General features: G+C 32.9%; 1 protein-coding gene and 1 long non-coding RNA gene across 7 annotated transcripts in view; both read right to left on the bottom strand.

Moving 5' to 3' along the window:
* The window catches only part of LOC143258566 (uncharacterized), an 80,873-nt gene extending 66,968 nt beyond the window's left edge, over positions 1 to 13,905 (bottom strand). For 4 of the 6 annotated variants that reach the window (XR_013032358.1, XM_076517726.1, XM_076517729.1 and 1 more), the window contains exons 1-5: positions 13,692 to 13,905; positions 4,765 to 4,892; positions 3,658 to 3,788; positions 3,365 to 3,491; positions 2,233 to 2,361 (exon numbers count right to left, since the gene is read on the bottom strand). Coding sequence is in view for 5 of the 6 variants with exons in the window: in XM_076517726.1 (XP_076373841.1) it covers positions 2,233 to 2,361; positions 3,365 to 3,491; positions 3,658 to 3,788; positions 4,765 to 4,887 (510 nt within the window). In the remaining variant the exon portion in view is untranslated. Of the gene's footprint in view, positions 1 to 2,232; positions 2,362 to 3,364; positions 3,492 to 3,657; positions 3,789 to 4,764; positions 4,893 to 5,672; positions 5,956 to 13,691 lie in introns of those variants that run through there. The other 2 variants (XM_076517727.1, XM_076517728.1) reach the window with 2 other exon arrangements.
* Positions 13,906 to 14,659: 754 nt separating this feature from the next.
* LOC143258569 (uncharacterized) lies at positions 14,660 to 15,793 on the bottom strand. Its single transcript, XR_013032359.1, has 2 exons — positions 15,612 to 15,793; positions 14,660 to 15,004 (listed from the first exon to the last, which is right to left on the bottom strand). It is a non-coding gene; the product is annotated as an uncharacterized LOC143258569 (long non-coding RNA).
* Between the last annotated feature and the right edge of the window lie 11,094 nt (positions 15,794 to 26,887).

Below are 26,887 nucleotides of genomic sequence, written 5' to 3'. Positions count from 1 at the left end.
TAGCGTAATTCACGTTTTATATTATTCTAGTCATTTCCTAAACTAGAATATTCCAAACATTTAGACATATGCTCATCCTTTTAGACTGAAACAATACAAATGTCTAGTGTTTTGAATAAAACATAGCATACAACACAAGAATGGCTCTTTGGCATTGGTCTTGGTAGATTTATTTACTAGTCACCACAAACTTTAGTTACCTAGAATGAAATTAACATACAGTGAAACAGGGGGTAAATGCTTACTGTCCAGGAAGAGTTAACAACACTAATTAATTGAGATAATGGATAGTGTCTATTATAGAAAAAACCTAAGTATGCTAAAGTAAAAAAATCAAAGCAAATTGTTCAAAAGTGCAGGAACAGTTTTATGTTCAAATGCACCATATAAATTAAATAATTCAACATATATAAATCCTTATAAAATTAAACATTTATTTTAGATATTATTAAATAACAATTCTCCTTGTTAACATATATTGAAATAGTACGTAAATGAAGTTTATATCTTCTGGATTTCTTTCCCAAAGACAAAGATATATTAGGAGTTAAAATCTTCTCGAAAATATCCTTAAAAATTTGGTTAGTTTACTTTATCAAAAGTTTAACAGTTCATTGGCCTGCAGGTAAAAAATAAAGTTATTTTGAATCTGTTCTATGTTTACCCACTCTAACAATGCACATGTCCCAATGATTTATTAGAGAAGCAGGAAAATCTGGTTTAAAAACGCAGTTGCTTTATGGTTTTTGTGCACAGCAATATGAGAAAAGAGCCAACTGTCTTGCGACAATTATGAATTTTTTGCAAGTACAACCAAACTCAGTAGTACATTTAATTTTATATATATATATATGAATATGGGCGAGGGTTAGCCACTGTGTGTGTGTGTGTGCGCGCGCGCGCGTGCGTGCGCACTCGCGAAGTGAAATGCAACGAGAGTTTACACCAGCTCCTTTTTTAGCATTATCTTCGTCAACGATCTGTTAGACTGTAATTCCAGTAAATTCTTTACAGATTCCACTCGTTTGGCAAGTTTATGTCAGATATGAAATCAGTATATTAAGCAGTAATAAAATGTCTCTTAAAGTAGTGAAGTCACAAACTACCAAAAGCAAAATTCTAATAAATTTTCTGGTAGGTAGTATTTTCTTTAAAATATGTAAAGAGAGAATATTTTGGATTACAACTTCTCTATTAGCTCTCTGAAAGTCCTTAAGAAAACAAACATGTTTAATGTGTAGCTATTTAATCATATAGTTTACAACATTCACATACCGATCTCATTATCAGGATTAGAGTTAAAAGGTTTTTAAGAACGAATAACCACAACAACTTAGGCTTCATTTTACTCTATTGTCTATGGCCTTAGCAAAATGGAACATGGTATAATATTTCAAAAGTTACCGTTTATTAAAAAAGGAAAAACTAAAAAGACAACACAGTCCCCAGTCTTGAAATGTTGCCATTTCAAAACCAAACGTTTTGGCAAAGCTTCAGTTCTCTTATTCTAGTATATACTTCAGTTCTTCTACGAAGACCATGTTCTCATCAAAAATTCGTTTATAATGTATAATTTAGCTATCATAAAAAAAGTGCCTATTGATAAATACTTCCCAAAGAAGATATGGCGTCAATACGAGCCTGGGACATTTCGTTATTATGGACAATTTGTGACACGGATTTTTTGTTACAAAAAACATTTCGATACGACATCCATTTACCACCATATTGTTACGAAAGATCTCGTTACAAAATGTTTGTGACTGGCGAATTTCGTTATTAATTTCACTACCATCTAACTCGAGTACCGGTGGACACAATCTCATCCCCATAACATTTATATAATTTCTGAATAGTGCCCAAATGATTCTACAATTTATCAATATTTTTTTTTTATCAATCAATCAATTTTATATTATGAATACTGATTTTTGACGGGTAGTTCTCAACACAAACTGCCATGTCATGAAAAATAATGTAACAAGGATGCACCTGCCACAAATTGTCCTCGTAATAATGTGACGGTAATGAAATGTCCAATAAATAAACGTTCCTAATAAAGTGTTTTCCGTTATTTTGTAGACCAGATCTTGTTGCATACGTTACCCAAATAATTTTAAAAGCCTTATCATCTTACTTCCATTATTAAAAATGATGAATACATCATCAGTGTATCTTCTACAGCAAAGATCCAGCTTGCAGTAGAGAACTTTGTGATTACAGAACTCCTACCTGTATTTTGAATCGATCTTTCGGCATTCCAGGCGCCACCAAAAAAACTTGTTTCATCAGAGGTTCATTAGAAAGTGCAACTTTTCCAAGTACAGAATTATCAACGGGCAAATCTCTCCAACATAAAATCTGAACAAGAAGAAACCACAAATTCATTATGAACAAAAACAATACAGAAAAGAAAAAAGTATGCAATAAGTGTGTGATGCTAATAATATACTCAATCATTTGACATGTTGTGCAGGATACATCTTTATTCAAATTTTACGTGCAGTAAACCGGATATACTAGAATCATAAGTTTGCAGTACTATTGTTTCCTAGGTAAAAATTACATACTACGCTTGTACCAATTTGACTACGTGCCTGTGTCTTTTTCAGTGCAATGGAGTTAAAGTCGATTCAAAAAAATGATGAAGAGACTTGTGAAGTTAGTATTAATCAGGTTCTTTTTTTCTACGAGTTTATTTATTTGGAATAATTGTTGTTTTATGTAACCTAAGGACTGGGAGATAGCATATTAAGACTGATTTGACTTTAAGGTGTGTGTGTGTGTGTGTGTGTGTGTGTGTGTGTGTTGTTTCTATCCATATATTTTGTAACATTTCCAAAAATCGTTTTGAAGATATTTGATTTTATCTGTAGGGCGTCAGTGTACCTTTAGTCCATAAATGTATAACGTGTAAAATTATACATCGCTGAATGCATTGTTTACCTAAGCATACAGGCTATTCTCTATTTAGTCATAAGTATGAAATCAATGAAATTTCAATGTTTAAAAGAATCAACATCAATAAAATCTGTAACGATAAAATCTTAAATGTTAACTAATGTTCAACTCCATATAAAACAGAAAAACATTAGGTGTATATCATCACGTGATGTTACTCCCCACCCCATTCCTAAAGCACAGAAAACTTTAAAAATAAAAATAATGCATCGATTTTATGTTGCTATGTAATAATGGATTATCCTACGACAGCGAAATATGGAAACCTTGGCGATTTTTGTTTTTGTCTACACATACCAGATTTAATAATCCATTAGTTTTTGTATGCGTATACCACAGAAAGGGAAAAAATGATCATTGTAAACTTAAAACTAGCGTTCAAGTAAACGAATAGGGCTCTAACCTTAAGACTGTTTTCTAGAACAATGTCCTCGAAGAGTTTCAAAGCTCTAGAAGAAGATGTACGATCTATGAAAATGATTCCTGTTGCGTACTTCCCGCTAGGTGGCAGTTGTTCTCCCTGCTCTTCCCTGTAGCGATACATCAAGACTTAACTTCGTATATTGATATAATATACAAATTTCCAGAAAATTCAACAAATTACAAAAAAAAAAAAAATTGCATAACCTAGATTAGCATGCTAATTTTATGAAAATTCGTTTATACATTAGTTCTGAAATGCCTGTCTTATTTTACTTGAGTATCTTCCTGTAGAATACATCCGGAATGGCAGCCAGAACACCTGCTCCATCGCCAGTGTTATTATCACAAGAGCATGCTCCCCTGTGTTCCATTCTTCGGGAAACGATAGCAGCATCTCTTATGAGCTTAAAGTGAGATAAAGTAACGTGAATTGTTAATTTTAACATAGTAAGCCGTTATTATATTATTAAATATCCACATCTCCGATAATTCGTTTGAGAAAATGTTCGTCTTGTTCTCTAGCTAAACGATTGCTATAATAATTCCTTTATTATTACATATTGAAATTCATGCAAGTAGAAACATTTGTATTTAAAGATGTGGGATAAAAGAAATCAACATACAAAGCAACTGCTCAAAGCTCTTTACAACGAGATCAAGTTGCATGTATAATTTTAAAATAAACAGTTCTTAACTGAGTGGATTTTAAAAAATATTTCGCCCATCTTAGATTAGAAAGTCTCTGAATATCAGTAATTAAAGAATGGAAACAATTTTTGGACTAGTTTCATGTTGTTTTTCTTATGAAAAAACAATTAAGGTTAAATACCGCTATCCGTAATTTTGAACTACCGATAACAGCCGACAGTATCCACTGCCAACTTTCTAAAACTCTTTACTAAAGAATAATCAATAAGATCGATTGATATGTTATAACGCCCCTAAGGCTGAAAGGACGAGCATGATCGTTGACCATCTGTCAAACACTAATATATTATATATATTTAAGAAGTTCCCAATTCACTCTCTTTTCTTTCTGAAATATAAAAAATACTACCGACTTAATCTTTACAAAGTGTATGAAGCTAAGAGTGAGCGAAATAACAAATAATATACAAGTTTCAGACATAATAAATGAGCCTCTATCACTCGTATGGTACTCTCCTACATGAACACATACTAGCGAGTTTTTATAAACTAAAACAATTTACTACTGCGAAGATCCTAAACAATTCATTTTTTGGGCTACTAAAAATGACTACTGAAATATCCGAAACCACTACAGAAACAAAAGTAAAAAAGACATGCCTAAAGAAATACACCATGCTTCTCTGTTTAGTTTTACTTGGTATGGTCTATCGTAATGAAAACGTTACATACTTGATTAGAAGGAATTCCATCGACATTCACAACGAAGCCTACACCGCAAGCTTCTTTTTCGTACTGGGGATCGTATAATCCACGCGCTTGTGGATATCCATATAACAATGGCATCTCCGCCATAACTGCTGCCAGAAATATTACGGAAAGTAGTAAAGTTAAAATTAAGAATTAGTAATAAAATTATAACGGTTTCATATGCTTCTACAAAACGTTTTTCTTTACTTTTTTATAAAAGACAGTCTCTATTAATATGGATTAAAAAACAAACGTGGCTATTACACCGACTAATGTTGTGCTTCATGCAGTATTTCTGTTTTTAAAGAAAGTATAAGCACGTTTGAAAAAGAAATAAGACGTTCATTGATGTGTGCTTCCTGTCTGTATTACCAACTAAATTGAATGCGATAGTGGTTATGAATTTAAAAAAAAGTTTTATTTCTAAATGGTCAATTAAATATCTTTTAAAACCTGCCATTCGTTTTAAACTGGAAAGGAAAAAAAAAACAACAACTAGGGCTTAGGAAAACCTAATTCGGCTACATAAACATTTGGCATTATTTCAAAAACGTATAAAGTAATCTACGTGGTTTTGTTTCTTTTAACATTAGTTTACTTTTCACAATTTTCTTTTGGTTCAGAAAATACTTTTTATGGCTATACTTCAAGGAAGTTAGATATCATTAACATACAGATTATCACTTTTAATAATAGAAGTTAAGTATTTCTCCTATTAAAAAAGACTACATTGAAGCAAGATCACGAGAAAGTATTGAGAGATAAATCTATTGTTAAAGTTTATAGTTTTTTTTTCTTTTGTTTTAACAGAAAAAGAATAAAAGATATGTATGTTTGTGTTTTAAAGTATACAGGGTTTGTCACTAGAGAAGGAACTGATTCATATTTACCTTTGTCAAGTTTCCAGCTTGTAGCAGTAGTAGACAAGACCGGATTAAACTCTCGGGGAACATTATAAGATAGAGCAAATGTATTACAGAATTATAGCTATACAAATCGTACTTGTACCTTGAACATATCAAATTAGACTAGAGTTCAGTAGCAGTCAAAAAGCATATATTTAAAGAACAAATTTATATTTTAAAGTTAGTTACCTTCAGAAATTAGCTAAAGAATATAAAATTCAGCTACACGTTATAAGCTTGCTTGCACACGCCTGATCATCCCGTTTATAGTTTATGTAGCCAAAGTAGCCTTTTATGTACAAACTTCTGTTGTTAGCCACTTACACAATACTTCCTGTTTACATGTTTCCATAAACAACCAGTTTAACAACAGCATTCACTGCGTGGGTCAATAAGTCTATGGACTTACGGTGCAGAATGTGAAGTTCGATTCTCCTCGGTAACATACCTTAGATCGTCCATGGTATAACGTTATACTAAAAATCAAACAAAAAAACTTTCCCACAAGTAGTATTCGAATACATGAACGTAAAAATTTTAAGAACACTTGTATATCCATATTATCTTTATAAAAGGATAAGAAAACGGCAATTCCGAACAGCATTCATAGCCTTTGATTACTAAAAAAATATTTTGTAACTCTTTGGACGGAAGTCAAGCTTTAACTTGGGTAAATTGTTCATTAATCCGGTCCTGGTAGTGTTAAAGAAAGTCTCTGAAGCTAAATAATAAAAGAACGGAAATTTAATTTTTGGATTAGTTTGTTTTGTTAGTTTGTGGAAATACAGTAGTAATGAAACACCTAATGTTCCGGCTCTACAAAACTGGTAATGAGGTACTAAAAATGTTATCTTAAAATTTACTGCAAGTAATACCTATTAAGTAAACCATCCTATTGACATTAAAATTCTACCTAATCGCGAAAGGTGGGAGATAAGTCCCACCTCCTTTTTATTGTATTAGCTGTGTCATATGCGAGAGTTATATATAGGCTTCTAAAATTGGGTAATAACGTGACGGTAAACTAAAATCCGATTTACTCAGGTTTGGAATGTTTTAAAAACACTCGAGGATAAATAGCTTTAAGACGCTAATAAACACCCTACAAAAAATAGAAAAAAAGATGCTAGAAACGTGATTTGCTTCTGTTGATTTATTTGCAAGTGTTACGAATGAACTTCAAATGTTTGCCCAAAATCAAACGTGTGAATAGCTCAGTTCAACAGAATTTGTATAATTGATGTACAGAAGTAAAAGAAAACAAATGTTGAATTCACATAATTTGTATTTGGGAGTGGATTATTTACCATTCTTACTGCATACTCTCAAAGGATTCTCACGAATAATAAAGGTCTAAAAACCAGTGGCTATTCTGAGGAAAGTCTAAGTGATAATCACTCCTTCAAATTTTGTCAAACCTCTTACTAATAAGAATATAATGCACAAAAACATATTTTACAGTCATTAACAGTAAAAAAGTATTAGTAACCAAATATGAACAGCATAAGTAGTAGATAGTAGTGCAAGTTTGAAAGTATCTCAAAAACCAAGTTTAAATCTTTGTGAGAATTTAATAATGGGAAAGGAGTATGCTCTAAATGTTTAAGTGTTAATAATGACTTGCACATTCGTATATTTTGAAATAGCAGAGTCTGCATTTTGGGAGCTATGCTACCTTAAATCACCACCACCATACCTCTCCCCCCACATTTTAAGGTTCATAGGGAGCCTTAGGGTTATTATTAAAATATTGATAATATAAAAGATATTTTCATAGAGATATGCGGTGGAGCAAAAATTTTCATAACAAAGAGAAGTTTTACACAGGACAACAAAAAACAACCACAGATTAATATGAAATCAATCTTAAATGCGACAGTAGTAGTTAAACCTGTTGGTGAACTAGCTAGGACAAAAGAAAAAAAAAAGTGTTAATAGACTTGAACAAATGATTTCAGAAAGACATTAATTACGAACAAAGTATACACAGTAAACGCGTTTGAACACATACAATTTAAAAGTGTTAGCGTCTACTTAGAATTAAATTCTGATGAGTGTGGCGACCACAGAATACAAAACTCAAAGTACGAGGTTTCTCACCAGATAAAATATAACACTAACGTCATGCAATTTAATTTTTCTTTTTGCTTCACTTATGAATTACGGTGCTCAGTAAACTGATACAGATAATTTACTTGCACATTAGTTAAAGCTAAATTTTACTGTAAGAAGTGCTTGTAATACAATTTAAATAAGCATAAAAATTCAAACATGTCACCTGAAAAACTCTTAGGAGTAAATACCAAAACAGCTTAACTGGAAATAATTTACTTTTTCTGATTATTCTTCAGTTAATAGAAAAGATCAAAGTCTAATTCTAAATTTCAGATCATCTTTAGAGCTTCCTCAAGTAAGTTAATCTCAGGAAACAACTTAAGTGTTTAAGATAAATTGTACTATTGTAGTCTCATGTTATTTGTTTTTAGGTCAAAATGAGGCTGAAACGATTCAGAAAACGTGATCAAAACCGAATCACACCTCATAAAATGTATTTAACTAATTAAAATATAATTGATGGTTAATTGATAAGTTATTTGGAATTTAGCACAAAGCTACACAGCGGGCTATCTGTGCTCTGCCCACCACAGGTACAGAAACCCGATTTTTTGCGATGCGAGTCCGCAGACATGCCGCTGTGCCACTGGGTGGTATAATGTTTTGGAATCTCTCATACCTAATCCTTCATGTTTTTCTCATATATTTCACTTGTAATTCAGTTAAAGAAAGGTAAATAAAAACTTGGCGATTTTTAAAATCTTTAAAAAATTATATCTATACAAGAATAAAGCGTTAACACATATGGGAGTGAAATAACAATTACATACTGAATGTTCAAAACATGAAGAAGCCATATTAACGTACATCTTTTGTTAAAATAGCATTACAATTAAGAAAATATACACCATATGTATTGCTTACGTCCATTTCTTGAAGGTCATTCGCGATAGCAGCTCAAATTATTTTTCAGTACAAATTTATACGCACGAAAATTTTAAAAATTAAATAAATCTGGTTATTTAGCTATAGAGGGCGTTTTGTGCAGACTGTTAATATATGATTAAAAACAGTTGTGGGACAGTCAATGAACAACATTCTTGAAAGGGTCATTGTCCTACGTTGAACTCTGGTTGGAAGGTGTTAAAGTCGTTACTTTATCTCAAAGTTCATCATGATAATATCAATCAAGTAAACAAATTACAATAATTGAAAGAAGTGTTCTATGTCGACATATATAATATACTACATTTAATACATAAACAACCCAAACTGGATAAATTTGATAAAGAACACAGAAGTCACAATGAATTATTGGTCGGTTATTTCATTTTTCCCAATGACAGAAATGTATTAAGGTTTTTTTCTTTTGCTTCGCTGTAGGACATTAAAAGCTTCTGGGCTCTGAAAGTGTGTAAAAACTTTGTTGTTGTTAAATTACAAAGTTACTCGCGAATTCTCTTCGCCAGCCATCCCAAATTTGAAATGATAGAGTAGGCCTAGGGTAAAGGCAGCTAGACAACACCCACTGTCAATTCTTGAACTCTGCTCGTCAGATCGAATATTGGAATTTGACTGCCACTCTCATAACGCACCAAGATGTACAAGAATCAGTGATGTGATAAGAGGTTTAACCAAGTGCGTCAACAAATGACTACATATTTTTCGCAAATAAAACTAACACGATATCTCAAAGTTAATGAAGAACCACTATAACGTAATCAAATGACCGATTCTTGACCCACCATGAAAGATATACAGCGTTTACAATTATTTACATTTCTTTTATCACATCACAATAAAAATATATATATATATTATTCGGATTTTGTTGCTGTTTTGAATTAAGCACAAAGCTACACAATGGGCTATCTGTGCTCTGCCTACCACGGGTATCGAAACCCAGATTTTAGCGTTGTAAGTCCACAGACGTACCGCTGAGCCACTGGGGGCTTCGGATTTGGACGAATGCGTTTGCAACTTTTAAAAAAACGTAAAAAAAATAGAAATACGGCATAATAAAATGTAAGGCGTTGGGTTACAATCATTTCAAGGGAAAGAGTAACATGATCCATGTTTTGAGAAACTTTGATTAAGAGACGAAGGGCCCGGCACGGCCAGGTGGGTTAAGGCATGCGACTCGTAATCTGAAGGTCGAGGGTTCACGTCCCCGTCACACCAAACATGCTCGCCTTTTCAGCCGTGGGGGCGTTATAATGTGACGGTCAATCCCAATATTCGTTAGTAAAAAAATTAGCTCAAGAGTTGGCGGTGGGTGGTGATGACTAGCTGCCTTCCCTCTAGTTTTACACTGCTAAATTAGGAATGGCTAGTGCAGAGTAGCTTTGCGCAAAATTCAAAAACAAACAAACAAGAGACGAAGACGGTTTAACGTAATGTTAGCCATATGTTATTCATCCTTTTAACATTGACCTTAAAGTAGTGTCTCGAGTGATAACACGATGAAAGCTGATATATGACGTCGGAGCTTTCATTATGTAATGAATACTATCAGAAACGCACACACACTATACTGACATTAGATCCAGTATTAAAATTATGCAACAGAAGCGGATACCAAGGGCGCTAAACAATCGGCTACTCCAGGGTGATTAAGGGGCGCAACTTTAATTTCTGCTTAAGGCCTCGGTTACAATCAGAAGTTATTTTACAAATTTGGAGAAAGCTACTTCTAGATGTAGCACGTTTGGATTTAATACTATGTAGTAACATTCATACACTAGACAGAAACATACAACACACATTTCGTACTAATAACGTGCATGAGCTAGACTTGCGTCTTGAAATGATTAATGGGCAGTCTTAATACTTTTTTGTTTTTGAAATTCGTACAAAGTTACAGAAGGGCTATCTGCGCTAACCGTCCCTAATTTAGTAGTGTAAGACTATATGGAAGGCAGTTGGTCATCATCGCCAACTCTTGGGGTATTCTTTTACCAACGAATAGTGGGATTGACAGTAACTTTATAATGCCTCCCCAGCTGAAAGAACATGTTTGGTGTGACCGGGATTCGAACTCGCGATCCTCAGATTACGAGTCGAGTGCCTTAACCACCTGGCTATGCCATTTTAATACTTAGAAAAGATTAAGAAAATCTTAATTTTTTTTAACTTTTTTTTTCAGTGATTCCATGGATAAAAACAGGAAGGAAAAAAACAGCCTTACTAACGAACTTTGGTGAGGAAAACAAACTGTAATACCGGAAGGAATAAAACTCGATTATAACTATTAAGCAATTGTAGTTTTTATTACTAAATAAGTTACATTGCAAAATCTGCTTTCTCTGTATTCAGGAACTTGTGATTTAATCAGAACCACATAACATCATTACATCAGTTCACCTTAGTGCTAACAAGCGAATTTTTTAAAGCTAATTTCGTTATTCAGCATGGCTGCGAGACATAATTCACTGTACAACTTGTCTCTTCGTTATCCAACACAGCAGTAATACATAATTCACTGTACAACTTGTAACTTGACTTATAAAAAAACTCAGCTTACTTCTGCTTTCCTTGTAACTCATGATAAATAAAGGAGATAACCTTTTACAAACTTTTAAGAAACCACGAGTCACAACAACAAATATTCATTTTTAAGCTGAAGGAATACTCTACACGAAAAACTTGGTTCTCAAAAGTCTATGTGGCCGATACTGCAATTTAACTCGTAACGAAAGAAACACGAAAGTTCATTTAAGGAATTAGACGCTGGCTTAGAATATTTTAAGTCATTATAAAATATTTGAAAATTTCAAGTATAACAGCACCAGTGGTCAACCTCCAAACAATTTAGGAAATAATATTCTAAGCATAAGACAATTATTGTTAGAAGTTGGTGTAGCGGCTACCTTTCTGAGATCAACTGGTATGGAGAATACAAGAGCTCCTATGGTTTTGACACATTATAATGAAATATACGGAAACAAGATGTCCTAAACAAAGACACCGGTTTCGTAGTGTTGCGAAAGAGATATAAAAGACCGGAATTAAACAACAGAGGAGGAAGGAAGAAGAAAGTAAAACAGATGTGAAAGTCGAGTCGATCAAACGAAAGAGACGTAGGAAAGTTATAATATGGTGCCAGTAAGAAATTAAAAGTTTATTTTCTAAACTTACATGTTATTGGTTATCTAAGTTAAACAGTAATTTGTTATGTTTACCGTGGTGCAAATCAAATTTCTAATATGTAAAACACGAATAATGCTGATGTCAAAAAGAAGGCATAACGAAGAATTTAATAAAACTAACCCTACCAAAGACCAAGGTAAAAGGATTCAAAACGCAAGATTTTATACAGTCATATTAACGTCGATAAAAGCATGTTTAGTTTAAACAGTTCCTCGTAGGTTCAGCGATAAACTATAGGCCTTAAAATTACCCGACTGTTTCCTAAAATATTACTTGCCACAAAAGAAAGGAATAATAAAAAACTAATAGTGTATCGAACTTTCCATTTTATTCAATCTCCAGTTATCATTCCTTGGAAGAGAAGTTGCATTTTTAACATTTTCAAACTATATTTTACGCTTTAAGGACACCGTCAACTATGACTGCTTCTTCCTCCTTCCCCACAAGTAAGTAGATTGTCCTTTGCTTCTATTAGTGAAACACCAGAACTCTTTTACCAATTCAATAACCTGAGCTCTTCCAGCTAATAGACCTATCAAATTGTTATTGGATTTTAATTTTGCAATTTATTTTTTTCATAGTTTTCATGGTATCATGAATATTAGTATAAAATATTCAAAGCCTTTACTGTTCTTAGAAGTTTTATTGAAATTAACTGAAGGAATTAATGTAAATTTCCTTTGCCTTTCTTTCGAAATACTATAATATTAAAGCTTTAAATCAGTATAAGTGTCAACACAAGAAACTAAAAAATAAGGTTCGTTTTGGATTAAAATCTCACCGCCTGTATTATAACAAGTTGAACATCTATTTTTCTAACATCGACTAAACAAGTCATACAATGACCCACAGACTTTATTTGACCTTCAGTTATTGTTTTAACTATTCTCAATAACATAAATTCTATAATTTTGTATTGCAAGCAGTATTTGGACCGAATTCTTAGTTGTGCTGTTACACTGCATTTTAACATTGTATCACCTTTACAACTTTGTTATGTTTTTCCTACAAAGTACTGTAAAAATATCAAATTAAACGATACTACCAGTGCACTGATTCATTAATGAAGTTTTATGTGAAAGAAGAATGGATTTTCTGACTCGTGCGTGTAACTTTATCGATTTTCCAGACGACTTATCATGCTCAATTAGTCACTAAAGAAAAAAAATACACAATCGTGATAGTATTTAAAAATAACTTCTATTTAACTACTAATTTTCCATTTATTACGTTTCTTGCGGCTATATTATTATACAGACGTAATTAACTGACACTCTACAAAACAAGATGTAACTAATCTACCACTTCCAGAACAGAAGGGTGATACGATATGCGCATGAAAAACGGTTTAGGGCAGTTAAGCTATGATTATTCAACATAAACTTTGCATGTAAACACTCTGTTCTGCGTTTATCGTCGACATGTGATGATTAACAGTTCATTCTACATATTCTTTAAACACCTAAATGATTCCTAAAAAAAACAAAAGCAAACCAGATCTTTCTTTATAAATATAGAATTCAGGTACGCTGTGATCTTTAAGTATTGTATAGACATTTTGGAATTATTATTTATCTTCAAATGCAATAACCCACATAATAGAGGCAGTCAGTATTTAGAAGAAAAAAAAAACGTTTTGTATCCATCAATTTTATTTTATTACATAAAAAACATGATTCGGAACAAGACGTAAGTACCACGTTAATTTTTACTTTTGACCACAAACATTATGTATTTTTTATTTTACATAAATGTCACAAGTCTACATTTTATGAATTAAAATTATTCATAAACACTCACCACTTTATTTAAAGGTGAAGTTCCACAAATAAAGTAATAATTATTATTAGTTATTGGCCTAACTGTTGTACTTTAATGCGTCGGAGACTGTAAAATATTCGACTAACTCTTCTTAAAGCTATAACATTCGCCGTGCTTGACGTATCACGAACTTGTTACAAAACAGTTACTATCTTCATACCAATGTAAAGTCAGAATAAGACAATCTAACGTCAACAGCAGTCTTTGAACGACAGCTTTGTTTACCACCCCTCCAGGATTTACTGAGCATGCGCCTTTAATGTTGTTTAGACGAATCAAAGTTAAAGAAGATCTTGCGTAAATAAAATAAGTCATTTTAATGATTTTTGTTGACAGCACAAAGCCGACATCTTTATTTGTTGCTAACATTGCAGGATATGACTCTATCTTTCATGGTTACATAATTTCCACATATTTGTTTAATTTTCTTTCACCATATATCTGGAGCGATAAATCCTGATATTTAATTTTTTAATGTTTATTCAGCTATCCTGAATATAAGGTAAAAACATATTACAATGACAACAAATCTTAATAAGACATAATTTTAAGAATTTTCTTGTGCGAACATTTTCTATTTTAAAACATTTTCTCAGATAAACCTTTCTTTCACAGTCAGTAATATAGAAAATCAAAAATGTAAACGTGTTATTACTCCTGAATTTAGGGTGAAATAGTAATTGAATTCGTTATGTTAAGCCGATTTCAGATCCTCACCACGTCGTTAAAGTCGCCACATCCAGTCATGGTCCATCCGACAACCGTGAGTTGTACAATAGTTCTGTAACATAGCTGTTATTGTAAAATAGTTCATCATAGGGTTGTAATGTCCAAAGCATACTCCTTTCTTTTTCCTTTCCATAAGCCATATAGTGTACATTCCAACACTACTATCACACAGAAATCCAAAGACAACTTGTCCAGTATTTTTTCATGTAAAATGGCATGAGTACGCGTTTTATTCTCCAGTTGCTTGAGGTATGGGACGGTTGAACAGATATATCATGAAAGCAACTTGTTTACACTTTACTTGTATCGATTTTGCAGTCAGATATACTTCTTAATTTAATTATATTGGGTACTGCTGCCTGTATCAGGTAGATGACTTTTGCTGTCGACCTTTCTATTCATGGATTTTATCCTCTTATGAGGTGTCGTACTTTTCTTACCATGGCTAGGTACGACTTGTTGCAGGTTTCTTTATCGATGATCTTGGTTTCGTAAACTGGTCCAAATTCCTTTATTTTCCAATAGCAGTACAAGAATTCTATCGCCTTCGAAATTCTAAGTACCTAATTTGAACACAATTTTATGATCTAAGAATATAATATTTTACACACATAAATATAGAATACATAAATGTTAAATACCCTTTACAAAAGTGATCATTTCTCAATAACATCACACAACTTGCACTCCACCAAACAAAGTGAAAATGTAGTTCTGATGAACTCCCGTTGCACCACGACTTTATGTCAATTGTGCTTGTCAAGTAAGTTGCAGTTTTGCTTGTTCCAAATTCTTTTAACATGGCATAGTCAACCGTCTAGATAGTGCAAAAAGGGTAGGCTCTTTTAATTAGACCCTGAATAAGTTCAAATGCATTATTTATGGTCAGCTCTTTATATAAATAATGTTTGAACGTGCTGACAACGAACTTAAAAAGAAAACAATTCTAATTCAAGAAATTAGTGTTGAATTTGGTCTAAAATATGCAAACTTGTATTTTAAAATTAAAAACGGGTCCGAATTTTCACAACTTGTAATACTTATTATATAATGTTAGCTGTTAGTCAGAATTAAGAGCGAATATCCAAAAGGAATGGGATATTTCAAAAACCATGAGAAATCTTCAACGGGTACATGTCTAATGAGAGTGAAGCGTGGCTCTATGCTTACTGTGCTGGACTTTGGACCCATAGTTTCTGGTCCCGGTTCGGACATCCTAAATAGTAAAAAGACAGAGAAACTTTTTCTCACGTGCACGTTGTAAGAGTAAAGGTCAAATCTCAATGTCTCATTATAGCAGCCTACAGGTTGGTGGCGTTCTCTCTAGTCTTTCACTTCAGAAGTAGGTACGACTACCGCATGTAAGCAGCGAGCACCTTTGAGCGAAATTCTACAAACAACATACATAACGAAAACCGGTTGACGCTAACTAGCGAGTTATCTATTGCACGTGCTGTGCACGTGTTCTCCAGGCATTCAAAACATTCATGTCGTCACATGGATTCGATGAATTTGACAACACAAGCACGTGAAACGGGATATACCAAAAGCTCAAAACATGAACCTTTTTATTTACAATATTTATGTTTTATTTGTATAAATTAGTCAACAAACAAAGGGTATTTGATGTATGCATGTAGCTAGACTTAATCGGGTATTTGTGCGTTTTTAATAAAATATATGTTTTTTGTTGCAGATTTTTTATCCTCTCTCAAATTACCATTCAACCAGTAGTCCCACTCAGTAGTGTTTTCTGCCTTTTTCTCAAAATTATATATGTCGTCATATACACGTATCATATACTGTTACTTCTTACCAAAAAATTCTAAGTACTGCTAAATTGTAGAAAAACATCAGTCATGTTAACACGTTTAAAGTTTACCTTCGGCGAAGATGTTTGCTTCTTAGCAACTCGAATATGTTGGAAACAAAAGTAGCTTAGCATGCATGTGAGACAGCATAGCGCCCACAAGAAGGGACAAGAGGGGGCAGTTGCCCCTATTACATTTCACAAAAATTTTCCTGTATTATGATATAAACTAAACATTTTAAGTAATTTTACTAAAGCTGTAAATATGTGTTTGTGTTTAACTACACATAATTCATTTTATTTTAGTCTGTTAACTCACACTGTAAAAGCTGATCCCCTTTGTACATGTTTTGTCCCCTCACCTCGAAAATATTTCTGTTGATTTTAAACGATGGGACCTTTCCTAGGAAACTGCTATTTGACAGCTACGATTACTATTCGGTTAAAGTGTGTTTGGATCAAGCTAGTATTATGAAACTTTTTACGTATCAAATTATCAGGGAAATAATAAGATACAGCATTCCACGGGGGTTAACATTGTTATTAAACTGTAAATAGTCTGAAAGCTGTAGAGAAAAGTATTACTGATATTTTGAAGCTTAGCAAGAAAACTGTTGCAGTTGAAAGAATAGCTTGTTGCTTACTGCTCCACCCCTTCACTTTGAAAATTATTTCAAACTGAGCCTGGTATACCTAGTATGGTATCTTTCCATCATATTATACTGGTTTCTCATATGGTCGATATTCAACTGACCAGTTAAACTCCAGAACTGTATTTGGTAGTGTAGTATCTTGAGAGGTCCAGAAAAGTTATACAGAAACGGGTGGCACAGCAGCAGTAGTAATACGGGTAGACCAAGTAAATTATTCTATTCCCTACTTTGTAGTAGCTGTATTTTTGTTGTTGATTTTTTAAAGATAGAGCTCTTGAGTTAATGCAGAAAGAAGCTTGACCGCTTTAGTCTTTCAATTTAATAATTAGTTCCCTGTTTCGTCGGTATCTTTTTTTTTATTTTGTTCACCTTTCTTTCTTTTTTCCTTTGTTTTTTCTTATATCTTATAGCAAAGCCACATTGGGCTATCTGCTGTGTCCACCAAGGGAATCGAACCCCTGATTTTAGCGTTGTAAGTCCGAAGACTTAACGCTGTCCCATCGGAGTACGCCCTTTTTTTTTTGTTTGTTTGTTTTCGAGTAAAACCATATTAAGTAATCTGATATGTCTATCGCGGAGCACTGGACAAGGTTTTTAGCTTTATACGTCCGTAAACTTACTTTTGTTTCGTCGGCGGATTAATTATTCTTTAAATAACATGTCTCTTTCTGTTAACTCCTCCCCTCAATTTCTAACTGTTGTTTCTTGTTCCTCTTTATATTTTCTGTATCGTTACTCTGGTATTCTTTTAACATTTGTCACATTATTCTAATTTTCTTTCTATTTGTTCTTGTTTTAATTCCCTGTATCAGTCTTCTTGGTATTTTTTTCACTTTCTGTCTATTTCTTCTTGACCTTATTTTAATACTTTCATCATCTCTTGTCCGCAGATGAGATAGTTAGTCTTACAATCTATTGTTAGATTCATCCTAGTGAATACAGGAAACAGCTACAAGTGGCTTTACTCTAAAACAAAAATTATCATCTCCAATAACGTTTAGATATTACTTTTCGACTGTAGTGGTCGTTTCTTAAAAGTTGAAATTAAACGTCAAATACATTTAAAGTTCCATCTTATTATCGATAAATTATTTCCTCTTCTGAGATCAATGTTGTAATTTTGTTTTTTGGTTAGGCAAACTCTTTTAAATTATTTGATAAAAACAAGATTAAGTCTAATCCAACGGACGAGAAGAAATTAGTTTATTCCTTCAATATCGTTTTCACAAGCTAGCTTCATTTTTATGATACATTGTTGTAACTAACAGTTCTAAGTTTACAAATGAAGTCCAAACAAAGTACCATGCTTCAAGTAACATAAAAATAAACCTACCTGTACAGTTTTACAGCTGACTGATCAAGTAACTGAATTCATATGTGAACTAACATGAATCCATATACTTCACTGAAAAAGTGGCATTATACCAACTGAAAACAAACTGACTCAATGCTTCTTCGTTTCTCGCATTTATAAATTGTTCTTTTTTCTCAATACCTTCCATATTTATTAGATTTTTGAAATAAAATTTATAGCATCCTAGTTGTTCTAGACTCACTTTTATAAGCTTTTCGGTCATGTGCCGTATAGCGAGCATCTAAATTAAAGCGTTGAAAATATAGCTCACAATGATATTATATTATCCAAACGAAACATATTCGATCATAAAAATCATCAAGTAACTCTACACGCACATGTAGAATAAAAATATACTTTTAAACCTTGCAAAATGTTTGATGTTAAAATTTAAATATTTTGCCACATGAAAATTTATTATATTTTAAACATCACAGATGAGAAAAACTGCTAGTTGTTTTTTTGTAGAATGTTATTTGGTATATAAAACTTCAATTTAATATTTGTATTTTCATGATACGTGAAAATAGTATCCGTTGTAGAATAAAATTTTTAAAAGCATTACCTGTAATATTAGGAAGGCAAAAACGATTTGTTATCACAATGAAGAATTGTTTCATAGTGAAAACTGTTTCGAAAGAAGACCAGTGTTCTGTTGAAATATGTAATATGTTCCACCATCAGTAACATTCTTCCTTATGCTTATAAATCGTTGTTTGCCTATTCATTATATATTATATTATGTTCCTTTTTTTAAATACTTTTTTACTTCAACCGCGGCCATCGACCTTTTGAAAACGAGGTTAACTACACTCCAACTAGGAAGACTGTATCAATGAGCTATTTCAAAACATACAACGTATTTATAAAAACTAGCTTTATTAAAACATATAACAATGTATATTGAAATATAATCAATGGGAACGGGTTTATCAATTCGCTATTAAAACTTGATGTTTAGCAAATTGTTATTAGTTGTGTGTTTTATTTTTTTTTATCACGCACTAAAACTAATCTGTGAAGGTATCTAAAACTGTGTTAAACAAATATTTATGAAGCAAATTATCAGCTAACTCTTACGCAAGGGTTATTATTAACAAGTTTAAGAAATAGGCATAATATTATGTCGAGTTACTTCAGGCTCAGTGTTGAATGTAAGAGGCTTAATAAAATAAACAGATTTAGTCATTACAATTAAGGAGTATTTTTATTAACCACAAACGTTCAAGCTCTTTGAAAAACATGTCAATAGATGGAAAGGGGAAGACTGGACCTACTATTCATGTATGAATATGTGTAGAAATCGGAGTGTGAGGAAATAAGTTGTTGTTCATGGAAATGTTTATCGGGTTTGATTGAGAATTTAAGAATAATATCATATGTGGGCATTTACTGCTTTCAGTGCAACATTATATTGATTTTAAACTAGGAAGATACCTCTTGTTAATATTAAGACTAACTTACAGAAGCGCCTTTCCTAGTTTACTAGTAGCTACATTCAAAATCCAACAAAACACGACCATGTGTATGACGGCTCAATATTTTTATTGAGTGTATATCTTTCTCCCAACGATGCACCCCTATTTTAATATGCTAGATATAAGGAATATGACTTTACTGAACATGACATCTAGAGATCAGCGAGATAATTTTTGGGACGCCTAAATGATAATATTGAGAAGGATTATCACACGTTCTGCAGAAATCACTTAATTGTTTGTTTTATTGTCAATACTGATAGTTCACAGTAGAGTAACGACACCTTTGATACGTATGGTGTTCTGTTTTGCATAAGTGTTTATAACTAAAAAAGCTTCATGATTCGTGCCGCGTTACCGACACACACACACAAAGGAGTCGCACCTCTTAATTTTAGAGCCAAGAATGAATTATAAGAACGACTGTCAAATACATTATCAGGTCTGACAAGAGTTGTTAATTAAAGAGCTATTTGGAAGTGATATTGATTAGTTTGAATCACTCTATAGTATCATTTCAAAGTTATAGATCGCTGAGATAGCATTCGTGTAGCTTTGTGTGAACTTTCAACAAACAAAACTCGTATCTCCAACTGTTGTTAATTCTTACAAGCTGGTTAAAGTAAGTGTGAAATAATTATATCCAATCATTATTATCATTTTAAACCAAATATTAGATTCAAACACCAATTGGTTTCTATATTATATGTTAAATACTAATTTTACACCAGTTTCTAGTGTGACATCCCATATCCCTAGATTACTTAAGTTAATTACTATATTGTAATGAATTTACTATATAACATTTATTTTAACACCTACGTGAGTTTCAGTTTGATACATGTGACGTATATTTTTGGATGTGTATTGCGCAAGTCTCCATTGTAGAAGATCCTGGAGAGTAAGAATCAACAATATGCAGTTTATGTGTTTTCGAACATACTGAACGTTCGAGAATCGTCCCTTAAATTTTATAATACGATGCGCCGAAAGACAGATTTAAATATTATTGGTCAGCTACAGTCAGTACACTATAAACCTCGGAAACTATAATTGTGACTAACGTTTATTAATTTATTAATCGGAAAACTACAGAATGTTACCAGAAACTTTATTCATTTCGAACATTACAAACCGGTTAATTTCATTGAATTTACTTCAGACGTTTACTTGCTACGAGGATATTAAATATCTTCGTCGATAAAAAGCAAGCGTATAAGTGGGCGTGAAGTCAAACAAGAATACTTAGCTAGAATACCCATCAAGTATATCTGTGTATCAACACAAAAATAATTTGCGCCTCGTGGACCTGGACGGTCGTTAAAATATCAAGTTCCAGACCAGGTAGAAGACTCAGTATAGTTTCTAAGTTTGTAAAACTCTTGTATATATACCAATATTTATAATAATTATTTGTAATAATCATTGTTATAAACTGTATTGTTATTTGAATATTTGTGTTAAGAAAGAAAATTTTGTATATCAGTCTTGTTGGCAAATATAATAAACTTGATACATATTAATATTTAACTAACTTCTAAATTCAAGTCTTAAAATGTATCAGGCCATCCTACATGTAATGCCCCAAAATTTAATATAGAATGTGGATCATCATTTCTGTCTCTGTATAAGGCTTTAATGAATAAAATTTATAGTAGGACGTGTATAAAAATGTTCAAATGAATAAAAGAAACTAACCCAACTCCACATTTTCAGATCATTAATCAAATAAACCTTTATGAAGATGGATGTGTCTGAGAAGCACATTAGGTATATAATGCTTTAGGAGTTTAAAATTTGCAATAGTGCAGCAGAAACTATACGAAACATTCAAAGTGTTTATGGTGCTGAGTCTCTCAATGAAAGAAAATGTCGAAGGTGGTTTCAAAAGTTCAGATCAGATGACTACAGCTTAAGTGATGCGTCACGTTAATGTCGTCCTGTTAAGTTTAATGATGACTTGCTGCTGGCTATACTTGATGAAGATTGTGCTGTAACAGTTAAAGAACTAGAACAGAAGGTTAATTCAACCCATTTAACAGTTCATCGTCATCTGCAACAGCTTGAAAAGGTGTCAAAACTTGAAAAATGGGTCCCCCATTGTTTGACAGAAGCCAACCTTAGAGCAACAGTGGACGTTTGCTTTTATGTGCACTCTCATGAACGTAACTCACCTTTTTTGGCCATGTTAGTGACTGGAGATGACAAATGGATATTTTATAAAAACGTTAAGCGCCGCAGATAATGGCTCAGTGCAGGTAAACTGGCTAAAGCACAGCTCAAAACGGACCTACACTCTAGGAAAGTCTTGTTAAGCGTTTGGTGACATATTGTTGGTGTAATCCATCTTGAGTTGCTGCCACTCAATGTAACGATTACATTAGACTTCTGTTGTCAACAGTCAGAGCACTTGAATGTTGAATCGAAAGAAAAGAGATTTGCATTGATCAAGGTGTTGTGTTACACCAGAATAATGAACAGCCCCATACAGCAAGGATCACATGTGCAAAGATTGAAGAGCTAGACTGGGAAAAACTTTCACATTCTCCTTATTCTCCAGACCTTGCCCCATCTGATTATCATTAGTTTCGAAGTTTGCAGATTTATCTTGATAGAAAAGAGCTTGAAACACACGAAGATGTCAAAACCACCCTCACTACATTTTTTTCCTTCAAACCCCAAAATATTTATAAAAGTAGTATTCAGAAGCTTGTGAATCGTTGGTAGGAATTAATTAAAAATAATGGAACATACATTATTGGCTAAATAACATTAAAATCCTTTCTCTTTTTCTGAATCAAGAATCGGACATTATTTAAGGGATGACCTAATAATATACGTAACATAATAAATCGGTGACTCGTCAGAAATTAAGTATAACCGTAACACTCTTTCAACTATACATTTTACAGTGATATAGAACTACAAATAATGCTAACTCAGACAAATATCTTTACCATCCCTTGAAATGAGTACATCCTGAGTGCAGGTGGGTACGATACAGAGACAAGTCCAAGTAATTATTATTAGCCTTTTACAGAACAGCTGTAAAACATATCCTTTATTTAAGATAGAGGATTATTGCAGGTATACGATATTTTATATCCGGTTTAGGATGTTATAAATTACGTAGATGTGGAACATTTGCACAAGATGGTTAGATATATTTTCATGAATACATGTAACAGGATTGTTTTTATAGTTACCGAAAAGTAAAATACTCTGGAAATAGTCTTAACAGGAACACTGGGCCCTTTCTTTTAAATAATTGCTTAATAACGTTTGTTAATTTCTTACAGGCTCAACTATAATGATCATTTGCATAACGGTTTCCTTTTTCTAGAATCATCTTGCCTGAAAAAAATGTCAATAAGGTAGTTGCCTTATTCAACAAGTTGAGAGAGGTAGGAAAAAAAGAAGTATCTAAACAACATTCTGGAACAGAGTATAGAGTTGGATTCGTGACAGATGAGTAAAGCTTTGCCAAATTATTCTCTTCGTGAAATCATCAATCGTCGGCATGTAACCAATTAACAGATGTCATGAAAAATGATAATATGATAAGTAAGGTGAAGTAAAGTAGGTGTGCATCTTTATAGAAAGTTCTGCAATTGTAGATGAAACTACGACTACGATATAGCAGTTAAAAGATCGCCAGACGTAGTATTGAAACCTCAAATTATTCCAACTACAGTCTTCAAAAAATTAAAAAATTAATTGAAAATCTGGTAACACAAAATAAATGAAGTAAGAAATAAGAAAATAGATGTTTCAAATGTAACTTGAAATTATATATTATGAAGAGATGTGAATTAAAACTTCTATGAAATAAAACTTCTGCAAGATGATTCTAGAAAAAGGAAACCGTTATATAAATAATCATTATAGTTGAGCCTGTAAGAAATTAACAAACGTTATTAAGCAATTATTTAAAAGAAAGGGCCCAGTGTTCCTGTTAAGACTATTTCCAGAGGATACTTAAGAATGGAGTCTAGGAAGAAATCCACCAGCGACAAAACAGCCAAGGACAACAAGGGAGAAGAAGCCATTACATCTATGTACTTCTGAAAAGAAAAGAAAAAAAGAGAAAAGCACCAAACTCAAAAGATTGGTGGATGAATATTTTAGTGTTTCATTTTTAGTATTGATCAAGAGACTTCACAGTCAAGGAAGAGGGCGGTGTTATGAGCTATATTTTCAATGTTAGTTAGGATGTGCATGACGTTAAGTTTGATCGAAACGTTTATAAATGTATACCTAAATATGATGTCATACGTCTATTAAATTTTAGAATGAGAGTTGACAATAAACACGATTAGAATAAATGAAACATTGAGTCAGTTTGTTTTCAGTTGTCATGGTGGCAGTCTTTCAGCGAAATATCCAGATCCGCATTACTTCTCGCGTATATTGAGTAACTTATTTGGTCAATCAGCCATGAAATTGTACATGTAATTTTAAAGTTTATAATTATATTGGTCGTAGTACAACAGCCTCATAGTAGTACTGCGGTATGTCTCCGAACTCACACCGCTAGAATCTGGGTTTCGATACCTGTCGTGGGCAGAGCATAGATAGCCCATTGTATAGCTTTGTGCGTAACTTCAAAACAACAACAACAAAGTAGTACAATTGTCGTGGAATTTCCTTCTGAATGTAATTTGTAAACTAGGCTCAAGTTATAATAGTGTACAAATGAAAGCGTGGGTTTGTATGTGTATTTTCTTATAGCAAAGCCACAACGAGCAATCTGCTGAGCCCACCGAGAGGAATCGAACCCCTGATTTTAGCGTTATAAGTCCGTAGACTTACCGCTGTACTAGCGGGGGCACAAATGAAACTAGCTTGTAGAAATATTAATGAAGACATGAACTACTTTGTTATCATTCAGTTGATTGGCCTTCGTCTTATTTTCACCAAATTATTTAAGGTAACCTATGCAACGCTACAACAATATGCTACAGTTAAAACATAAACTAAAATTATTAGCTATTTCCTTTGGAAGAAGTGTGTATAAGCACGACCACCTATTCACCCAAACAACATACCATTAATAGTGTTATTATTTTAACTAAAGCTTTTCATTGTACATAAATATAAAATGATGCACCATATAAAATGTTTATATGTTAGGTTTAGCAAAAAAAAGAGCTATCATAATTACTTCTCAATCAATAAAATTAAACTGCGAAAATATGCAGATAGAGTGAAATGCATAAATTTGAGAAAGCGATAAAAAATACAGTTCGTAACGTTGTTTATATAGTTTCTGCAATTTTCAGTACCTTATATGAAAGAAACCAAATCTATTGTTTTATCTTTTTCTCTTGTGACCCCTTTTCTCGGCAATCTATAAAGCACACTTTGTTGGTGTCTTTAGCGCTTACTCTATTTTCGTTTCAGGCTCAACTTATTCTTCTGTACGGCCTATCTGAAATGAAACCAGGCGTGGTCTAGTAGTTACCTTACTCAAAACAGCGAATTCAAAAGTTTATGAGTTGTGTCCTGTTGCTGGAAAACGCTTTTTCCTCTTTGGGAGCATTATAAGAAAGATAGTGAATCCCATCATTCTGCAAGTCAAATATAGTTCAAGAGTTGAAGGTATGCGCTATCAACTAGCTACCATCGCTGTAGATAATTAGCTCAAAATTATGGACAGCTACGCACAATAGCCCTTGTTTAGTTATGAAACAATCAAACTGTGAAAATCATACTTGGCATTAACAACGCTTGAAACATATATGAAGCCATAAATGTTTTTCGAAAGTGTTTAAATTGTACCACCAAATTGTTTGTTTGTTTTTTGACTTTCGCACAAAGCTACTCGAGGGCTATCTGACTAGCCGTCCCTAATTTAGTAGTGTAAGACTAGAAGGAAGACAGCTAGTCATCACCACCCACCACCAACTCTTGGGCTACTCTTTTACCAACGAAAAGTGGGATTGACCGTCACATTATAACGCCCCCAGCTGAAAGGGCGAGCATGTTTGGCGCGACGGGGATGCGAACCCGCGATCCTCAGATTACGTGTCGCACGCCTTAACATGCTTGGCCATGCCGGGCCACCACCAAATTAGTTATCGCAGCATTTTACGTTTACTGGTCTTATTCTTCAGGACCAAGTTTAAATTTAAACAAATAAATAAAAGAGATGAATGCAAATACAGCATGCCATAATTGTAGATGTTTTTTTCTCACAGTTATTTTCATTAGTTCATTATGGATTTTTAATCTGAATTTTTTTTTTAAATTCACAGTTTCCTTTTGTGGCACATGTGACAGTCCAGTTGGCCTTTCGTCGAAAACTAGATAGAACACATCAACAGACAAAAGATAGTTATGCCTTTTAACATATCTTTAATATGAAATTCACTTTGAACTAATTACATGTTTTGGTTATTAGGCTTAAATAATGTTTATCTTCTTTAATAACTATTTTACATGGAAGACAAACAAATAAAACATATATACTTTTATTTCAGGCTTATTATTACATAACAGAACAAATATTAATGTAAATTTTGATCCTCTGAAGAATGGGAAGAAATAAACATAGGCAGTTTTAATCAAAAGTCAATGGAAGCAATCAGATACGTTGGAGGTACAGAAGTGCATTTCTTTTTTGTTTTTGATTACACAATAATTGTTTGTGAAATTTCGAAGTTTCACTATTTACGTATTGATGGAAATTAACATGTGTACAGCAAGTCAGTATATATTGGAGGTACAGAAGTGCATTTCTTTTTTGTTTTTGATTACACAATAATTGTTTGTGAAATTTCGAAGTTTCACTATTTACGTATTGATGGAAATGAACACGTGTACAGCAAGTCAGTATATATTACACTAACTTTCATTTATCTATGATTTTAACTGTTTATTTTTGTGCCTATCATATCTAGATACTAAACTAAACTTTGAATCTGTGGATCCACTCGTGTTGCCTTTCTTCGCGAGAGTCACCTGATGGAAAAAAAATGAAGTGAAGCAACAAACTGATTCTTCGTGACTTAAGTTTCTCAGACTTTATTTTTTAATGACCTAAGAACTCTCACTCACATGTTTTGAAAAAAAAAACACTTTCATAGTCGAAATTCATACATCTCTTTGAGAGGCACAGTTTCTCAAGCCAAAAGATTTATTGTAACACT

This window comes from Tachypleus tridentatus, chromosome 8 (assembly GCF_004210375.1).
Source record: "Tachypleus tridentatus isolate NWPU-2018 chromosome 8, ASM421037v1, whole genome shotgun sequence".
Classification (NCBI taxonomy): Eukaryota; Metazoa; Arthropoda; class Merostomata; order Xiphosura; family Limulidae; genus Tachypleus; species Tachypleus tridentatus.
Note: the sequence above shows the minus strand (reverse complement) of the source record. Positions and strands in the feature narration are given on the sequence as shown.